At 44.0% G+C, this 21,204-nt stretch overlaps 1 protein-coding gene across 1 annotated transcript in view; it reads right to left on the bottom strand.

Moving 5' to 3' along the window:
- Positions 1-21,204, bottom strand: part of MACROD2 (mono-ADP ribosylhydrolase 2) — a 2,987,523-nt gene that overhangs the window by 618,561 nt on the left and 2,347,758 nt on the right. The window contains exon 8 of the mRNA XM_073553810.1: positions 10,748-10,821. Within this exon, the coding sequence (XP_073409911.1) occupies positions 10,748-10,821 (74 nt within the window). The remainder of the gene's footprint in view (positions 1-10,747; positions 10,822-21,204) is intronic.

Genomic DNA, 21,204 nt, shown 5'->3' on the forward strand with positions numbered 1-21,204 from the left:
CCTGCACAGTCATCACTAGGAACCATATGTACATGGCGATGACTATGCAGGGAGGAAGTGAGGAGAGCACATTATAGGCACCTTGTGCTGGTGCTGTTCCCTCTTCCAAGCGCTGGTTGTGTAGACATAGATTACAGCCAGTACTTAGCAAAGAGGGTGGCGCCAGTACAAGGGGTTGGTGCCATCTTAGATTTTGAGCTCTGGCACACACTTCCACACTGATCATTGAGCACTCTGAACAGGGAAAATGGAGAGCTAATCCTTCTGTGTTCTGACCTTGCGGGCCCATTGGCCTTGAGTTTGACACTGATGCTTTAGGGGTCCCCAGTAAAAAAGAATCACATCTTGCCTTACAAATTATGTTCATACACCAAGTCATTGGCCAGGATTTAGGCTATACATTATGGAGTCATATGTGTTTTTGCCATATCTTATCTTCCCCGTGAATCTGAAGCAATTTCAGGCATCTGTTACTTCCAGATTTAGTTGTGAACTTACTGCAGTATTTCAGCTACCGAATGAGAAGCATGTTTCCTTTATGCTAGAAAAACATATGCCACGTATGGATGGCATTTTCAAAATCTCATCCACATAAATACAATAATTTGTAATGTGAAACTCACAACACAAATCAAGAACATAAGAAAAAAATCATACTCTATGTAGCTAATATGAAAACCTCTATTCTTTATCTTTGCGTTACATGAAAAACATTACAAACATATGTAATATAGCTGACACATTTTGGACAATACATATCCTTACTCTTAGTGCGCTGTGAGCAAGGACGTGTATCATGCATTGGAACTTGAACCATATTAGTGACTTTTTTAGCAACATTTCACTACATTTGAAAATTGAGTGCATGATCTAGTTTTAGATGAATTTACTACCCATTGCCTATCAATAACCAATTGTTTCCATCAGGTTTTTAAGTTAAATGTAGCTTTTAAAATGTTAAAAATAAAATTTTCATGTGGAAAACTTCCAATCTATCATTTAGGCCTAATATTAGACTCATACTTCTTATTGTTCACATCTAGTGTTGAGCATTCCAATACCGCAAATATCGGGTATCGGCCGATATTCGCGGTATCGGAATTCCGATACTGAGTTCCGATACTTTTAGCATATCGAGTACCAGAATCGGAAGTTCCCATAATGCTATGAGCCAGTTTGATTTGATTCAGCCAATGACAATCCTCAGAAGTGTGGGCACATCCTGATAGGCATGTAGGCATGTTAAGTAATGGCATGGCTGTGATTGGCTGTTGAAATGATGTCATGATGCACTATAAAAGCCTCCGCCATTTCGGGTTCACTCTGCTGTGAATTCCGTTAGGGACAGGCTGCTGTTCAAGACTCTGAGGGACAGTTAGAAATAGCGATTTTCCAAATTATATTGTGCTTTACCCAGGCTACATAATCAACCACTGTAGCTTTCTTTTGCCTTGCAGCAGTATTCACAGCTGTCTGCAAGGTGTGTGTGAGTGGAGCTCATGCTGTGTTGTGTGTCCTGCAGCCACGTCTGGTTGTAGGCCGCTCAGCGTGCGTCACTGCCTCATACATATTTTTCTTTTATTGCTGCTCATTTTTCATTCTCCTATTGGTGTGCATCCATCCGTATCCATATACGTTGGTTGCAAACACTATAGGAGTAGACAGCGGAGCCTCTCTGCAGCCTTTCAGTGCTAGTGCCCAGTTTTCTGCACTGTTCACGGCTGTCTGAGAGGTCTCTGTGTGTGAGTGCAGCTCACGCTGTAGTGTGTCCTGCAGCTACGTCTGGTTGTAGGCCGCTCAGCGTGCAACACTGCTCATACATATTTTTCTTTTATTGCAGCTCATTTTTCATTCTCCTATTAGTGTGCATCCATCCGTATCCATCTACATTGATTGGTTGCAAACACTATATAGGAGTAGATAGAGGAGCCTTTTTTCTGGCTTGTGCCCTTCAGCAGCAGCCAGATTAGTATTACCCTATTTTTTGGAGCCTCATCTTTTGCATTGTAGGTTACCTTCCTGCATTGTAATAGCTCCAAAAAGTTTGTGATACTATCGCTTTCAAATCTTTGGTCACATCCTTTTTGTTTTTTTGAAAAAACAAAAACAAAATAAAGTTCACCAAACAATCCATTTGACAGTTGTGTAGGCCACATTAGCTCATATTAAAGTGTAGTCCACACACTTTATAAAATTAGTGTTTCTTATACCTGTTAGCAGCTGTTCAGGAATAATCACACTAAGCCCCCCCTTTGTATTTTTCTGCCTATCTTTATCAGTCTACCAAGATGAAGAAGGCAGGGAGTAAGGCACGTGGGCGTGGGCGTGGAGTTTCAGCAGGGAGAGGACGTGGGGATTCTGCAGGGAGAGGACGTGGGGATTCTGTGCCTGCTGCGGGCACCAGTGAGTCAGCATCCCCCAGTTTTACCAGGCAACAGTCCTTTATGCGCAGCTTTGTAGGACCTCGCCATACCCCACTGCTGCGGGAGGAACAAATTGAAGCCGTTGTCGGATGGATGGCAGCTAACGCATCAACTTCAATGACTTCCACATCCTCTCAGGGCCAGAGCACTGAAGAGCAACCATCTGTCTCTTCACCTCCTGCCAAATTGCTCAGGCAGTCAGAGAGCCCTGGACAGGAGCCATCACAGTCTCTACTTCTGTTCTCTGAATCTGTTGGCTTGGAAAGAGGGGGCCAGCCAAGCAGCATTCAAGAATGTGAAGAAGAGGGAGTATGCAGTGATGCGCAACTGCTTTGTCCCTCTGAATCTGAAGAGGCAGGTGGGCCAGTGCCTATGGTCAGCACACCTCGGTATGCATCAGATGATGACGAGACTCAGCTGCCACTTTCTGGTGCGTACGGTGCTGGCGAGACTACCCAGGAGAAGCAGGTGTTTGAAGAGGAGAGTGTAGATGATGAGGTCCTTGACCCATCATGGCGTGAGGAACAGGAAGGTGGTCGAAGCAGCTCTGAGGAAGAGATTCCCCAAATGGCCAAAACAGGAGGGAGCGGGAGGGGGCAGACTTGGTTGCCTGTAGCCTCCACTTCGGCACCCATTAGGAGCATTCCTCTTCCAAAAGCCAAAACGGGCGCTCTCAAGACTTGCAGTGCGTGGTCCTTTTTTGACACAGTTGCAGATGACATTTGCTTTGTCAAATGCAAGCTGTGTCATCAGAAAGTCAAAAGAGGGAAAAGTGTCAGCAACCTCAATACCACAAATATGTGGAAACATGTGCAGACCAAGCACGTGGTGGAGTTACAAAGACACACTGAAGACGTAGGCCAACCTACAGCACCAACTACCACCTCTTCAGCTCGTGTTGTAGCTTCTTCCTCCAGCTCACACACAGCTGGTTCGGCTTCCTCACAGGATCGTCATGGAAGAACCTCTGGCACTGTTGTCCAGAGACCCAGTGACACTCCACCCACAGCACCACGTTCCCATTCATCCTCACACTCCCAGGCCACTCTACAGCCATCGGTAGCACAGGTATGGGAGAAAAAGCAGCCATACTTGGCAAACCATACTCGAGCACAGGCTCTGAATGCTGGCATTGCCAAATTACGGGCCCTTGAAATGCTCTCATTCAGGCTGGTGGAGACTGACACCTTCCGGAACTTCATGGCATTGGCAGTCCCACAATACACCATGCCGAGCTGCTTTTATTTCAGCAGTCAAGCCGTCCCTGCCCTGCAAAAGCATGTGGAGGGAAAAATTAAACATGCGCTACTAAACGCCGTCAGTAGCAAGGTCCACCTGACCACCGATGCGTGGTCCAGTACCCATGGACAGGGACGATACCTTTCCCTCACTGCCCATTGTGTCAATGTTGTGGAGCCGGGTACAGATCTTGAGAGTGGCGCTGTACGTGTTCTGCAAACTCCAAGGATTGCAGGAATCCAGTCTGTACACATTGACTCCTCCTCATACTCCAGTTCCTCAGAATCAGCGCTGCTGCAGCCTGTTACGACCGATATGAGCACAGCCGTGGCCAAACGTCAACAGGCCGTACTGAAATTAATTTCTTTGGGGAATCGAAGCCACACAGAGCAGGAGCTGTGGAATGCCATCAAGCAGGAGAGCGACGTGTGGTTTCTGCCAGCGAATTTCCAGCCAGGCTTGGTAGGGTGTGACAATGGCCGAAATCTGGTGGCAGCTCTGGGCCTAGGCAACCTCACTCACATCCCATGTCTGGCACATGTGCTCAACTTGGTCATGCAGAGCTTTCTGAGGGACTATCCGGATCTTGATGCACTGCTGCACAAGGTCCGCATAGAGTGCGCTCACTTGCGGCGTTCCAGCATGGCAAGATCGCGCATTGCTGCTCTGCAGCGCCAATTACGCCTTCCGGAACATCGCATCATATGTGACCTATCCACCAGGTGGAATTCAACGTTACATATGTAGGAGTGGTTGTGTGAGCAGCAGGCAGCAGTGATGGAGTACCAGCTGCATCAGGCACAAACAAGTCGCACCATGCGCCGTTCACACTTCAGGACCACTGAGTGGGCCTCTATGAAGGACATCTGCCTTGTTTTGCATGCCTTCGATGATTCCACGCGTATGGCGAGTGCAGATGATGCACTAGTCAGCATGACTGTCCCCCTTATCTGCCTGCTTCAAAAAACACTGCAAGCACTAAGGGAGGAGGTTTTGGAAGAGGTGGAGGATGAGGAGTCACAAATGCCATCTGCTTCTTGACAGTCTGCTCTACGTGGTTCCTCACAAAGGCCTAGGCAGGGGACACTTTGTGAGGAGGATGAGGAGGAGTCAATGGAGGAGGAAGACATCTCTCCAGAGGAGGGAGGTACACAATGCTCTAGTCAGTATGTACAGCGAGGGTGGGGTGATGCAGAGCAGGCAGAGATGACGCCTCAAGCAGGGGACAGCGTTTCTTGGGCAGTTGGGAGTCTGCAGCACATGGTTGATTTCATGCTGCAGTGCCTGAGAAACGACCGCCGCATCGCCCACATTCTCAACACGGCTGATTATTGGGTGTACACCCTCCTAGATCCTCGCTACCGGGACAACTTACAAAGCCTCATAACACCGTTGAACCGGGAGCATAAAATGCAGGAGTACCAAGACACACTGGTGCAGTCCATCATGTTCTCCATTCCACCCGAGAGCAGTGCTGCTAGTGCTTTACAAAGCAGCTCTGTGTGTCAAGGCAGTGGAGAAAGCTCTGCACAAAGAGGGAGCAGAGACAGCGCCTCAGCACAAGGCAAGACCAGTATGGCCCAAATGTGGCAAAGTTTTGTGTGCCCGCCACAAATGTCTACACCATCACAGACGGCTCCAGTCAGCAGGAGGCAACGTTTCTGTCAGATGGAGACAGACTACATGTCTTGCCCTGTCAGTGAACTCCCAGACGGCTCTTCCCCCTTCAAGTTTTGGGTCTCTAAGCTGGATACATGGCCAGAGCTTAGCCAGTATGCATTGGAGGTGCTGGCTTGCCCTGCTGCCAGTGTATTTTCGGAATGCGTCTTTAGTGCCGCAGGTGGTGTACTAACAGACTGTCGCACGCGACAATCCTCCGATAATGTTGACCTGCTTACTTTTCTGAAAATGAACAAGGCCTGGATCTCGCCAGAATTTGCCAATCCTCTTCCAGAATAAATAATTGGTCGGCAACAGTATCCAGGTCTCCTGTTGTGTTCATGTTTCTACCACCTGAACTGTAATCCCTGGGCTTCAACACAGCCAGTTTTTTCTCAGAAGTGCTGTCTGCACAGAGAAAAACACTAGCTCCTGTGTTAGTGGTGTTCAGTAACGCCAGCTGCTCCCCTGCTGTGTGGATGGTAATGTCTTCTGCTGCCTCCACATTCACACTACTACTGATTTCAAACTTGCTCCTACTTGGCCTCTAGCTCCACTCTGTCTCTAATATTTCCCCTGGCCTCCAACCCTGCCAGTTGCTGCTCAGAAGTGGCATCTGCACAATCAACACTTGTTCCCGTGTTACTGGGGTTCAGTAACATCAGCTGAACCCCTGATGTGTGTCCGGCAATGTCTCCTGCTCTGTCCACATTCCCACTACTATTAGTGGGAATGTGGACAGAGCAGGAGACATTGCCGGACACACATCAGGGGATCAGCTGACGTTACTGAACCCCAGTAACACGGGAACAAGTGTTGATTGTGCAGACGCCACTTCTCTCCAGCAACTGGCAGGGTTGGAGGCCAGGGGAAATACTAGAGACAGAGTGGAGCCAGAGGCCTTGTTGGAGCACGTTTAAAATCAGTAGTAGTCTAGAACAGATATTAAACTTGATGAAATTAGGCCTTAGCCTACACACTGATTTACCCTGGGCTCCAACATCACCAGTTGCTGCTCGGAAGTGCTGTCCGCACAGAAAAAAACACTAGCTCCTGTGTCAGTGGGGTTCAGTAACGTCAGATGCTCCCCTGCTGTGTGGACGGCAAAGTCTCCTGCTGCCTCCACATTCAAACTAGATCATATTTTCAACTAGCTCCAAGTAGGCCTCAGCCTGCTGCATGATTGATCCTGGGCTTCAACACAGCCAGTTGTTGCTCGGAAGTGCCGTCTGCACAGAGAAAAACACTAGCTCCTGTGTCAGTGGGGTTCAGTAACGTCAGATGCTCCCCTGCTGTGTGGACGGCAAAGTCTCCTGCTGCCTCCACATTCAAACTAGATCATATTTTCAACTAGCTCCAAGTAGGCCTCAGCCTGCTGCATGATTGATCCTGGGCTTCAACACAGCCAGTTGTCGCTCGGAAGTGCCGTCTGCACAGAGAAAAACATTAGTTCCTGTGTTAGTGGGGTTTAGTAATGTCAGATGCTCCCCTGCTGTGTGGACGGCAAAGTCTCCTGCTGCCTCCACATTCAAACTTCATCCGATTTTCTACTTGCTCCAAGTAGGCCTCAGCCTGCTGCATGATTGATCCTGGGCTTCAACACAGCCAGTTGTCGATCGGAAGTGCCATCTGCACAGAGAAAAACACTAGCTCCTGTGTTAGTGGGGTTTAGTAACGTCAGATGCTCCCCTGCTGTGTGGACGGCAAAGTCTCCTGCTGCCTCCACATTCAAACTAGATCATATTTTCAACTAGCTCCAAGTAGGCCTCAGCCTGCTGCATGATTGATCCTGGGCTTCAACACAGCCAGTTGTCGCTCGGAAGTGCCGTCTGCACAGAGAAAAACATTAGCTCCTGTGTTAGTGGGGTTTAGTAACGTCAGATGCTCCCCTGCTGTGTGGACGGCAAAGTCTCCTGCTGCCTCCACATTCAAACTAGATCATATTTTCAACTAGCTCCATGTAGGCATCAGCCTGCTCCATGATTGATCCTGGGCTCCAACATCGCCAGTTGTTGCTCGGAAGTGCCGTCCGCACAGAGAAAAACACTAGCTCCTGTGTTAGTGGGGTTCAGTAACGCCAGCTGCTCCCCTGCTGTGTGTCCGGCAATGTCTACTGCTGCCTCCACATTCACACTACTACAGATTTTTAACCGTGCTCCACTTAGGCCTCTGGCTCCACTGTCTCTAGCATTTCCCCTGGCCTCCGACACCGCCATTTGCTGCTCAGAAGTGGCGTCTGCACAATCCACACTTGTTCCTGTGTTACTGGGGCTCAGTCACGTCAGTTGATCCCCTGATGTGTGGCCGGCAATGTCTCCTGCTCTGTCCACATTCCAATTACTAGTAGAACATTAAGCATAAGACTAAAAATCAGAGCAAAAGATATTATCTAAATTATAAGCAGAAGAAGACTAAGCAGTGTATGGGGGTGAGTCCGTTTTCCTCGTGGTGCCCCTGGAAAATGCCTGCTGCTGCAGGCCAAACTGAACGCGGACAAATCCTGTTGTAAATCTTTTGTGACAGGCAGAACGGAAGGTGTAATCTTCAAACTTTTATAGATAACAACTACAGGAATGCCTGTCACAAATAAGAATATGATGAAGAAGAAGAATAGGAAGAAGATGAAGAAGTAGAATATGAAGAAGAATAATCGTTGAATAAAAAGAATATGAATAATGTACAAAAAAAGAATAATAGGAACAAGGTGAAGAAGATGAATAAGGTGATGAAGAAGTTGATGAAAAAGATGCTGCTGCTGAGGATCATGAAGGAGAAAGTGTGGGAGAAGTAAAAAAGAAGGTGAGAGAGCATGGAAGTAGTGAAACATACATTTCTGACAAAATATAAAAAAGGTTAACATAGTCAATATCTTTGTAACTCCGAATGTCTTTAAAAAAAAAAATTAATTCCTGCTATTCCATTTGATTGGGCTAAACCTCTATGCCTTTAATGTCTCCTCCACCTCCCCCAATACATTCTACATTATTCTTAGTTGTTTTTGTTCATGTAGAATTAACCTACAAGGAAAGAAAGGGTTTTTTTTAATTCCGATATTTCGGTCCCATTGACTTGAATGGGACTTCCGGGATCGGAATCGGCGATACCCAATACTTTGGGATATCGGCCGATCCAATCCGATCCGATATTTCTCATAATCGGATGGTATCGCTCAACACTATTCACATCACATAAACTTTAGCAGCCATAGACTGACTCAGACCCTATTTTTTGTGCATAAAAGTTATCTGGTCATGCTGTAATCTGGGCAAACATCATTGCACTTAGAGGGGAAGGATGGGAGCTGTGACCATCACCTACTGCCAATGTATCCTGTGCTACCTACTTTGTATAGAAGTGTTGCACTTCATTGTAATCCTGTCTGTAATGATAATGAGAGTGTTGAAAAGTCTTCTTTACAAAACAGAAAGTGTGAGTCTAGTGGTCAATGTGAAAATGACAAAATTTCAGTTTTTTTTAATATAGATAATTACCAGTATATGGAAAACAATATAAAAAAATTAACATAGAAACCTGATTTAAACACCAAGTAATTTTTAAATTGCACATTCCTTACAAGAAAAAATAAGACATATACAGTAAAATTAGAAAATTAGATTAGAATCTATGATTAATACAGGTGCTTCTTACAAAATTAGAATATCATCAATAAGTTAATTTCAGTTCGTCAATACAAAAAGTGAAACGAATATATTATATAGAGTCATTACAGCGTGATCTATTTCAAGTGTTTGTTTCTGTTATTGTTGATGATTACGGCTTACAGCCAATGAAAACCCAAAAGTCATTATCTCAGTAATTTAGAATACTTTATAACATCAGCTTGAAAAATGATTTTAAAATCCGAAATATTGGCCTACTGAAATGTATATTCACTAAATGCACTCAATACTTGGCCGGGGCTCCTTTTGCATCAATTACTGCATCAATGTAGCGTGGCATGGAGGCGATCAGCCTGTGGCACTGTTGAGATGTTATGGAAGCCCAGGTTGCTTTGATAGAAGCCTTCAGCTTGTCTGCATTGTTGGGTCTGGTGTCTCTCATCCTCCTCTTGACAATATCCCATAGATTCTCTATGGGGTTAAGGTCAGGCGAGTTTGCTGGCCAATCAAGCACAGTGATACTGTTGATTTTAAGCCAGGTATTGGTACTTTTGGCAGTGTGAACAGACGCCAAGTCCTGCTGGAGAATGAAATTTTTATCTCCAAAAAGCTTGTCGGCAGAGGGAGGCATGAAGTTCTTTAAAATTTCCTGGTAGACGGCTGCGCTGATTTTGGTTTTGATAAAACACAGTAGACCTACACCAGCAGATGACATGGCTCCCCAAACCATCACTGATTGTGGAAACATCAAGCAGCTTGGATTGTGGCCTCTCCACTCTTCCTCCAGACTCTCGGACCTCGATTTCTAAATGAAATGCAAAATTTGCATTCGTCTAAAAACAACACCTTTGACCACTGAGCAACAGTCCAGTTCTTTTTTTTCCTTGGCCCAGGTAAGACACTTCTGGCATTTTCTAATGGTCATGAGTAGCTTGACACAAGGAATTCGACACATGTAGCCCATATCTTGGATACGTCTGTGTGTGATGGCTCTTGAAGTAATGACCCCAGCAGCAGTCCACTCCTTGTGAATCTCCCCAAAATTTTTGAATGGCCTTTTCTTAACAATCCATTCAAGGCTGAGGTTAACCCTTGGGCACCTTCCTCTACCACACTTTTTCCTTCCACTCAACTTTCCACTAATATGCTTGGATACAGCACTCTGTGAACAGCCAGATTCTTTAGCAATGACCTTCTGTGGCTTACCCTCCTTGTGGAGTGTGTTAATGACTGCTTTCTGGACATCTGTCAAATCAGCAGTCTTCCCCATGATTGTGCAGCCTACTGAAACAGACTAAGGGACTGTTTTAAACACTTAGGAAGTCTTTGCAGGTGTTTTTTGTTAATTATTCTAATTTTCTGAGTTAATGACTTTTGGGTTTTCATTGGCTGTAGGCCATAATCATCAACAGGAATAAACACTTGAAATAGATCACTCTGCTTGTAATGACTCTATACTATATAATATTTGAATTTCACTTATTGTATTGAAGAACTGAAGTAAATTATCTTTATGATATTTTAATTTTGTGAGAAGCACCTGTATATCGTCAATGACCCCCTACCCTTTGACTGCTACAAACAATAGTTCAATTATTAGTAGATGTAGGCCGATGGAGGCTCCCTTAGCTCAACCAGCTTTAAATAAAAAATTAGCTAATAAAACAACTCCCAAAATACACAGAATAGCAGATACTGTAAATTTTGCAACTTCAAAAAAATTTAGAGAAATAGACCCCGACGGGTAAATAAACTCCTAAAGAATTTGTAGTAAATGTTTCTACATCATGAAAAGAGTTGGCCTACCTCTTCTCGATTCTTCTTCAACCACTCTTTGGCGGTAGTCAGGGCTATGATAGCTGCTGGCTCATTTGGAAATCCTAAGATAAAAAAAAAAGTTAGGAGAAGAATAAATATTGAGATTTGTAGGGAAAATTTTCAGAGCTGAGCAGTATGTGAGCGTTATGCCTAATAAAGCATGCATAATTCGATATTGAACCTGAAATCTATCTTTTTCTAGCAGCTTCGGACATTTGTCCTACTTTAGTCTTTGCTGTAAATACTCCTTGAAGGATAAAAGTTTAATGCATGAAAGCCAATTTTCCCTCATTTATTTATTTAGGTCACCTACAGTATATGAGCTCCAAGATAGGGAGTGGCTGAAACAGCAGCAGATGTTACAGGAGGGAATGTCCATATTTCATGTTGGAAATGGTTAAAACTTTTATGGCTGCATTAATTACTATGAAATGATCCCCTGCAATTTTTCATAACTGTCGCCATCGTTCTTGTCTGGATGATTACAAGGAATAACCTTGCAATGATTCTGGCAAGACTTGTAGACTGCTACCATTAAAGATAATTATTTTAAACAAACATCTAAAAAGGCAAGTGTGATTACATCCCAAGCTGAATACTCAATAACTGTGCATGGGCTGTGCAACTTTCCAGAAAAAATGTTGGAATCAGAATTGAATTAATGGGGTTTTCTTTAAAATTATTTTCTATTTTTAGGATAGGTCATCAGTACCATGTCTCCTTAAAGCATCACTAATCTAAGTTCCCCTCCCCTAGTCATATATATACCACCTGCAGTCTTCTTCGGTTATCAGTACCACTGTGGTCAGTCTTCTGCAGTTTGTGACCTGTTGGATCACTGCAGTGTTTGCTGCGCAAGACAGAAGTTACTACTCAATTTAAGTCTATGAGAACCAGAAAGAGGCCAGAACAAGGATCTCGTAGACTTAGGCTACTTTCACATTAGCGTTTTTTAGCGCTGCGCTTCGTGCGCAATAGAAACGCATGCAAAAAACGCATCATGCATTTTGCATGCGTTTGCTTTTTTAGGCGCATGCGTTTCTAGCCATGTTAACTCTTAAAACTCATGCTATTTTAAACGCAGGCGGGCACATGTCCATGCGCATGCCTGCGTTCCCATAGACTGTAATGTGTTATTTTGGCGCATTCCGTGCGCATGCGTTTTTTTGACACAGGTTGGATGGACCAAAAATACAACAGGTTGCGTCCAGCGCGCCTAGGCGCACACTGCAAAAAAACCGCATGTGCACGAAAACGCATACAAACGCTAGACCATGTGCCCCCATGTTAAACATAGGGGTGTGCATGATGTGCTGTGCTAAAAAACGCTAATGTGAAACCAGTCTTATACAGATAATTTGTGACTTACCTCTAGCTTCCGGTAAGTCAGAAGTTGTGGTCACAAGATGGAGGATTAGGACCGGAGCACTGCTGGGAACAGCTGAAGAAGGTGGCTAGTAAGCATATTACTAGGGGCAGGGAACTTACATTAGTGACACCACTCCAATGCTGAAATTAAAATAAGGCATTAATTGTCTACTAGACACAGCTCTGTATATAGTAGTGACCTTGACTCATATTACAGCTTCGTCCCACTCAAAGGTTTGGGCCAGATTTAAAATAAATAGGAACAAAGATTGTGCTGCATGGAGCAGTGGCCCTTAAAAACACCTGTTCAGTGGTGTTCAGCAATCACTAAGAAAGCCTTAAAATCTACATCACATTATAGCAAATGATTAGGCAGATCAAAGCTAGAGATGAAAGAACTGATTCTCAGGACCATGTTCTGGTGGTCAGGTCAGTAGTCCATGTCCATCGAATGGGAACCTTGTGAACTGCCTCTTGCCTGCCAGAATTCCAGATGCCTCTTCTGATTTGTTATGGAAAATCATGGCACTTCTGGTCAATAGGTGGCAAAGTAGGAACCTATCCTGTGACACAGTAGATATATCTTCTGATTTGTTGGCCTAGTTCATCGTCATCATAATGCACACATAAAGTAGTGCCAGGCTTACGAACCATAAGAGGTATCAGTGATGCTAGCAGGCTGTACCCTAGGGCTCCCTTACATGGCTGCTAGACCAGTGTACTTTACAAAAAGTTCTGGTTGGGATTAATGGATCTGTGGTTTCAGAAATCTCTTCAAGTCCCAGGTTCAATATTTCTTGCCGAGACCTAGGTTAGTAATACACAGCCTGCAGTAACACTGCCCTATGGAGCAATACTTAAATGGCCAATAATGCTTGTATGAAGTAATGAGAAATAACACGATAAGAGACATTATAAATACTTAATGCTTCTGGGTCACTTTCTACTCACAAGCAAATAACAATATAATAAAAGTGACACTTGAAGAAAAATACTATGTATAATGCATTAAACAGATAGCAGGAGCGTAAATTAGAGAATAAAGCCATAGCAAGCTAATATCTAATAACAGCTGCCAGGCTTTTATTAAGAGACAAATAAAAGCCTATAGCAATGTTTATTCTGAAGGATTGTTACTGAACAGCTGTCATGCTAACAGAATGAAATCATTTCGTGGTGTCAGCAATAGATGAGCTAGATCTTTATGAAGTTAAGTCAGCAGTTCATTTAACATTCAGAGAACTGTTTTAACGGTAGAACAGTTTTTTTTATTACACCAGGCAAAGTTTGCACCTCAACATTTTAAAATAAAAATAAATTCCAATTTTACCCCCCCATTCACACTATCATAGGCTTTATTATAAGCCCTCCCCAACACACACCTGCAAGGTTAACCATCCAGTGATCGTCCTACTTTAAATTTATGTGCCGTATTCATAGTGTGCCCTATCCGGTGAACATGTACTGTAGGTGTGCATAGATGAGGCAAGTGGTAGTAACCTAAAACCTCGGTGATTGACTCACTGGTACAAGTGTGAGAGGTCTCTTATAGGGATGAGCGAGTATACTCGTTAGGATTCGGTACTCGCGGTACTCGAATCCTAGCGAGTTTTTCTCTACTCGCCTCGCAATATTCGGATCTCCCACCGGCATGTGTCAGCCAATCACAGTAAAGCCACCGCCTTCTTTGTTGTGGTATTACTGTGATTGGCTGGCCGTGCAACGTCATGTGTGTGTGCGGGGCTCTGTGCGGGGCCGATCGGGGGTCTGTGCGGGCTCTGCCTGGCCAATCGGGGGTCTGTGCGGGCTGTGCCGGGCCGATCGGAGGTCTGTGCGGGCTGTGCCGGGCCGATCAGAGGTCTGTGCGGACTGTGTCGGGCCAATCGGAGGTCTGTGCGGGCTGTGCCGGGCCAATCAGGGGTCTGTGCGGGCTGTGCCTGGCCAATCGGGGGTCTGTGCAGGCTGTGTCGGGCCGATCAGGGGTCTGTGCGGGCTGTGCCGGGCCGATCGGGGATCTGTGCGGGCTCTGCCGGCTCTATGGGGCTCTGTGTGGGCTCTTTGGAGCTCTGTGCGGGCTCTGGGCGGGCATGGTCCGATGGGACTACTTGTCCCATCCAGCTATGCCCGCTACAGTGGCAGCATTAGGGATGATGGGAAAGTAGTATTCCAATCATCCGGCTATTGTAAAATGTAGAATGTAAAAAAATAAAAAAAATAAAAAACAGATCATACGCAACATATAACATACAGTACATATACATGACATACAACACATAACATAAAGTACATACTCACCGCACACACCTAATTCCCCGAAGCCTTCGTCTCCTGTAATAAACATAAAATAATAAAGCAACCTATATTCACCTCTCCGCCGTAGTCCACCAAAATCGAGGGTCCCACGTCGATCTCCCGTGGAGAAGAGCGGCATCAGCTGATGCGACCGCTCTCACTCTGTAGTTCTGCCGTAAGTCACAGGTGAACTCGTGTGACCTCCGGCGGAGTGATACAGCGGCGGATGGTTATCTCCATCATTCTATCTCTGTGCCCCTGGAGAGCAGTCGCATCAGCTGATGCGGCTATTCTCCATGGGTGATCGACGTGGGACCCTCGATATTAGTGGACTACGGCGCAGAGGTGAGTATAGGTTGCTTTATTATTTTATGTTTATTACAGGAGACGAAGGCTTCAAGGAATTGGGTGTGTGCAGTGAGTATGTACTCTATGTTATGTGTTGTATGTCATGTGTATGTACTGTATGTTATATGTTGTGTATGTTCTGTTTGTATTATTTTTTTTTTTCATTCTCCACAATAGCCGGATGATGGGAATACTACTTTCCCATCATCCCTAATGCTGCCACTGTAGCGGGCATAGCCGGATGGGACAAGTAGTCCCATCGGACCATGCCCGCACAGGCCACACAGACCCCACAGAACCCGCACAGAGTCTGCACAGGCCCCACAGAGCCCGCACAGAGCCCCATAGAGCCCGCACAGTACCCCACAGAGCCTATACAGAGCCCGCACAGACCCCCAATCGGCCCGGCACAGCCCGCACAGACCACCAATCGGCCCGGCACAGCCCACACAGATCCCCGCTGCGGGAAAAATGCATGCATTTTCTCATGGAAAACATGCGTCTTCCAAGTGATTTTTGCGTGCGAAATTCAAGCGCATTCCAAGCGATTTGAAGCATTGCTTGGAATGTGATTGACAGGTTGGTCACACTTATCAAGCATAGTGTTTGACAATTGTGATCAACTTTTTACTATTAATGCTACCTATGCAGCATCAATAGTAAAAGATAGAATGTAAAAAACAATAAAAAATTTTTAAAAAAAGGTTATTCTCACCATCTGACGGCCCCTGATCTCCTCTCCTCGCTCCCGGCATCTTCCAATCCCAGTAATGCTAAGCGCGAAGAACCAGAGATGATGTCACTCTAGCACCGCAGATCTCCCGATGGTAGCGGTGGCGTGCGTCGTTTGAATTCCGCGCCAGTTCACGGCAGGACTGCGCCTGTTGCTGATTGGTCACGACTCGCGACAGACCTGGCGCGACCAATCAGCGATGCGGGATTTCCGTTACAGACAGAATTAGACGATTATATAGTACAGTAGATTATAATATTTATATTGCACATAAAAACATTTAATCCCGAGAAATTCCACTAATTGCAATAAAAAAGAAAAATACTTATCAAACACGGAACTAAAATACTGACCAAATACTGAGGTAAAATGCTAAAACACTGAGGTAAAATACTGACCAAACACTGAGATAAAATACTGACCAAATACTGAGGTAAAATACTGATTAAATACTGAGGTAACATACAGACCAAACAAAGGAAGTAAAATACTGACCAAACACTGAGGTAAAATACTGACCAAATAATGAGATAAAATACTGAGATAAAATAATGACCACATATGAGGGGCGCCTGAAAACTTCGAGGCCCACCCATGAAATCTTTTTTGCATGGTCTTGATTTGCAATGCAATATGTTATTTAGTTAGTTGAATGGTCTCATAAGCAATCTGGATGTATTTTGATTTTTTTTTGTTTCCGTTACTGCATTTTGGGTCGCAAGGCTGAAATATGGAAATGGACAAGTTGGCAAAGTTCACACATCAACTGTTGCAATGGCTGCAATTCCACCTTCCACCAAGGTGCTTTTTCATCTGTGGGAATAGGTGATAGTCCGAGGGAGCCAAATCAGGGGAATAGGGTGGGTGCTGAAGCAGTTGGAAACCACAGGAGTGAATTGCAGCAGTCGATGTGGGAACTTTGCCAACTTCTCCATTTCCATATTTCAGCCTTGCGACCCAACTTTAAAATGCTATAACGGAAACAAAAAAAATCTAAATAAATCCAGATTGCTCATGAGACCATTCAACTAACTAAATAACATACTGAATTGCAAAACAAAACCATGCAAAAAAGATTTCATGGGTGGGCCTCGAAGTTTTCAGGCACCCCTCGTACTGAGGTAAAATACTAAAATACTGAGGTAAAAAACTGATCAAACACTGAGGTAAAATACTGACCAAATACAGAGGTAAAATACTGATCAAACATTGAGATAAAATATTGACCAAATACGGAGGTAAAATACTGATCAAACACTGAGATAAAATACTGACCAAATACAGAGGTAAAATACTGATCAAACATTGAGATAAAATATTGACCAAATACGGAGGTAAAATACTGATCAAACACTGAGATAAAATACTGACCAAATACAGAGGTAAAATACTGATCAAACATTGAGATAAAATATTGACCAAATACGGAGGTAAAATACTGATCAAACACTGAGATAAAATACTGACCAAATACGGAGGTAAAATACTGACCAAATACGAAGGTAGAATGCTGTCCAATTACTGAAGTAAAATACTGATCAATCACTGAGATAAAATACTGATCAAACAATGAGGTAAAATACTAAAACATTGAGGTAATATACTGACCAAATCCTGAGGCAAACCACTGACCAAATAGGGATGTAAAATGCTAAGCAAATACTGAAGTAAAAATACTGATCAAACATTGAGAGAAAATACTGATCAAACGCTGAGGTAATATACTAAAGAACTGAGGTAAAATACAGACCAAATAATGAGGTAAAATACTGATTAAATACTGAAGTAAAATGCTGACCAAATACTGAGGTAAAATACCGACCAAACACTGAGGTAAACCAATGACAAAATACTGAAATAAAATACTGACGAAATACTGAGGTAAAATTCTGACCAACTACGGAGGTTAAATAATAACCAAATATTGATGTAAAAATACTGATGAAACACTGAGGTAAAATACTGATTAAATACTGAGGTAAAATACTGGCCAAATACTGAGGTAAAATGCTGACCAAACACTGAGGTAAACCACTGACAAAATACTGAGATAAAATACTGACCAAATAGTCTTTAACTCTTCTGCCAGTTTTAGTCAGGGGGACATACCCAACCCGCTGCCCAGATAGGGAGGACATCAGTGCTGAGCTGCCTGCACCTACACACACAGACTACATCTGCCTGCTACAATCCCCTCATGCAGTGAGGAATCCAGGCCATTTTTACCTTGTGCTCTGGGTAACTAAACACTACAGCACTATTTCCCAGGAAGGCTTGTGAAATGCTAGCAATAGGGGAGACTCTCGGGCATGCGCAGTGCCGCTCTTCTTGTATATAAGCAAGGCTGGAGTGGGCAGAGCAGGCACTACACCTGCAGCACTACAGTCAGTGGACAGCTCCGCTCTGCAGCACCACAACCCAGGTAACTGGCCCCCTACTTGTGCCATAGCCCCTCTCCAGGCATCGTCCTCCCTCATGTCATCTGGTGCATGATTGCAGATCACGGGCTGCAGGGATCCATCCACACACAGCATCAATCCCAAGAAGGCTGCAAGGAGCATACTGCGCCAACAACGTGGGCTGTGAGAACAGGGCTTTGCTTGTGGAGTGAGTGTGGTTATGTGGAGTGGGGCATCTTCTTAACCACAACAGGTTGCACTGCCTGTGTTGCACACAGCAACCAATCACTAAGCACATTTCATTTCACAAGAGCTGTTTAAAAGATGAAATCTGAGCTGTGATTGGCTGCTATGAGCAACAATTTTCTTTGTAAACAGTTGTGGTAACTGAGGCCTATTTTTCTTATCATTTAAATGGTGTTATCGTCCTTCTGTAAAGCTGGTAATAACACAATTTATTACCGTGCCAACACAGACCACCCTCTGACACAGACTGCAGGGGGAGCCCAGAATCAGGAACTTCTCTTTGTCTGGCATGAAGCATCTCATTAACTTAACAATTCAAACACAGATTAAAAAAAGAAGCACAAGACAGATTTCTCCAACCCAAGTATCATTTTAATCGGTGTAACAGCAGCAACCTGACAATGCCTGGTTTGCTTTAAACTTATTTATACAGCTACAACTATTGTCACTCTAAATTAGTCCTTCTTTACAATTTCTAACTAAATGGTATTACACTCCCACAAGGTTGAAATCTGCTTTCTCTATGAGAAAAGCTGTATTACGCCTCAATGAGCAAGACTGACAGAAAGAAGAAAGGCAGCCAAGACTTACAGAAAGGAGTACAGAAATGGAAGAAAGGGAGGCAAGAGCTGCTTCCTCAAGGGCCACTGAAACATCTCAGTAGACTACGCCTCCACAGTGTACTGATGGGAGAGAACCTGTGATACGTACAGGTATATACTATATAGAGGGGAGATGACATACAGGTATATACTATATATAGGAGGAGATGACATACAGGTATATACTATATACAGGAGGAGATGACATACAGGTATATACTATATAATGGGGGAGATGACATACTGGTATACTGGTATATACTATATACAGGAGGAGATGACATGCAGGTATATACTATTCGAGGGGTTGCTGATAAGTTTTTGGCTTTGTGATTTTTTTGTTTCTATGGTAACTAATGTTACATCACATGAAAGCCTTATGTGTCTGATACATGTTTTCAAAATTTTGTGTTTTTAGCTTATGGCAACAGTGTTCTACGCACGCGGGAAATGAAAATGGAGGAATCTAATGAGATATTCACAGCAAATGAGAGCAGAGGAGTGATAAAATTCTTGTTTCTGCAAGGAAAGTCCGCAAAAGATATTCATGGTGATATGTTGCAGACATTGGGGGATCAATGCCCTTCATATTTTACAGTTAAGAACTGGGTTGCCAAATTTTAAACGGACCATTTCAGCACCAACGTTAAGGAACGTCCTGTATGACAGAGTGATTGTTGTTCCGGAGATCGTCGATGCTGTGCACAACCTTACTGGAGAATCGGCAAATTTTAGCTAAAGCAATAGCAGACATCATAGGGATTTCCCATGAACGTGTTTGTGTAATTATCCATGAACATTTGGACATAAAGATGCTATCTGCAAAGTTGGTCCCCAAATGTTTGACAACAAATCAGAAAAGCATGCGAGTGAAAACTTCCCGGTCTATTTGTCAGCATTTCCAGACTGATAAGAACTTCCTGGATCGACTGTTCACTATGGACAAGACCTGGATTTATTTTTATGACCCTGAAAACAAGAAGCACTCAAAAGAGTGGAGGCACAGTGGTTCTCCTCATCCAAAGAAGTTCAGGGTGCAAAAATCAGCCACTAAGGTGATGGCGTCTGTGTTCTGGGATAAGGAGGGCATGCTGCTAGTGGACTACCTTCAAAAGTGTTCCACCATCAATGCCAGGCATTACATTGAACTTTTGGACCAATTGAAGGCAGCTTTGAAGGCCAAAAGGCACGGCAAGCTGTCCAAAGGAATTTTGTTCCTGCAAGACAACATCTCAGCTCACACTGCACAAGCGACCAAGGCAAAACTAGCAGAGCTGGGCTTCCAGCTGGTTGACCACTCACCTTGTTCACCAGATCTAACTCCCACTGACTATCATCTGTTTCCAAACCTGAAGAAACACCTCAAGGCTACCAAATTTCACACCATTTCAGATGTCATGGCTGATATGGATGCCTGATTTGAGGCACAACTGAAATCCTTCTTTTTGCAAGGCTTACAGAATTTGGAATACCGATGTAAGAAGTGTGTTGACATGAGTGGAGAGAATGTGGAAACTCATTTCTTTCTGGGTAAAGAAAAAGACTTATCACCAGCCCCTCGTATAAAGGGGGAGATGACATACAGGTATATACTATATACAGGGGAGATGACATACAGGTGTATACTATATACAGGGGAGATGACATAAAGGTATATACTATATACAAGGGAGATGGCATACCGGTATATACTATATACAGCAGAGATGACATGAAGGTACATAGTATATACAGGGGGATATGACATAAAGGTATATACTATATAAAGGAGGAGATGATATACAGGTTTATACTATATACAAAGGAGATTACATACAGGTATATACTATATACAGGGGAGATGACAAACAGGTATATACTATATGCAGGGGGAGATGACATACAGGTATATACTATATACAGGGGGAGATGACATACAGGTATGTCTAATATATAAAGGTCAAGTGTATGTATGTATGTGTGTGTGTATGTCCGGGATTGGCATCCGCACCGTCACAGCTACAGCCACAAAATTTGTCACAGTAACACGTCTGGACCCCGAGAGCATCCTAGGCTATGTTGTGAGGTGAAATTTTAACCCCATGCGTTCCAATTCACCAAACAATTTTGCCCCCATCTACATAATGGGGAAAAAGTGTGTGTATCAAGCCCTGCCCCTCATTATGATGTCATAATGGTTGCCATGGCGACGCTGATGTCATCATAGGTTGCAAGCCCCGCCGTTCATTATGATGCCATAATGGATGACTATGGGATGGAGGTATATGGGCACTGGACTATGGGATGGAGGATATGTATGACGGGTATATGGGCACGGGACTATGGGATGGAGGATGTGTGATGGGTATATGGGCACTGGACTATGGGATCGTGGATATGTATGATGGGTATATGGGCACGGGACTATGGGATGGAGGATAATTCTAATTTGCTATAACTAACCACAGTTAGTAACTA

Source organism: Dendrobates tinctorius, unplaced genomic scaffold, assembly GCF_039654945.1.
Source record: "Dendrobates tinctorius isolate UK_male_01 unplaced genomic scaffold, ASM3965494v1 ptg000203l, whole genome shotgun sequence".
Classification (NCBI taxonomy): Eukaryota; Metazoa; Chordata; class Amphibia; order Anura; family Dendrobatidae; genus Dendrobates; species Dendrobates tinctorius.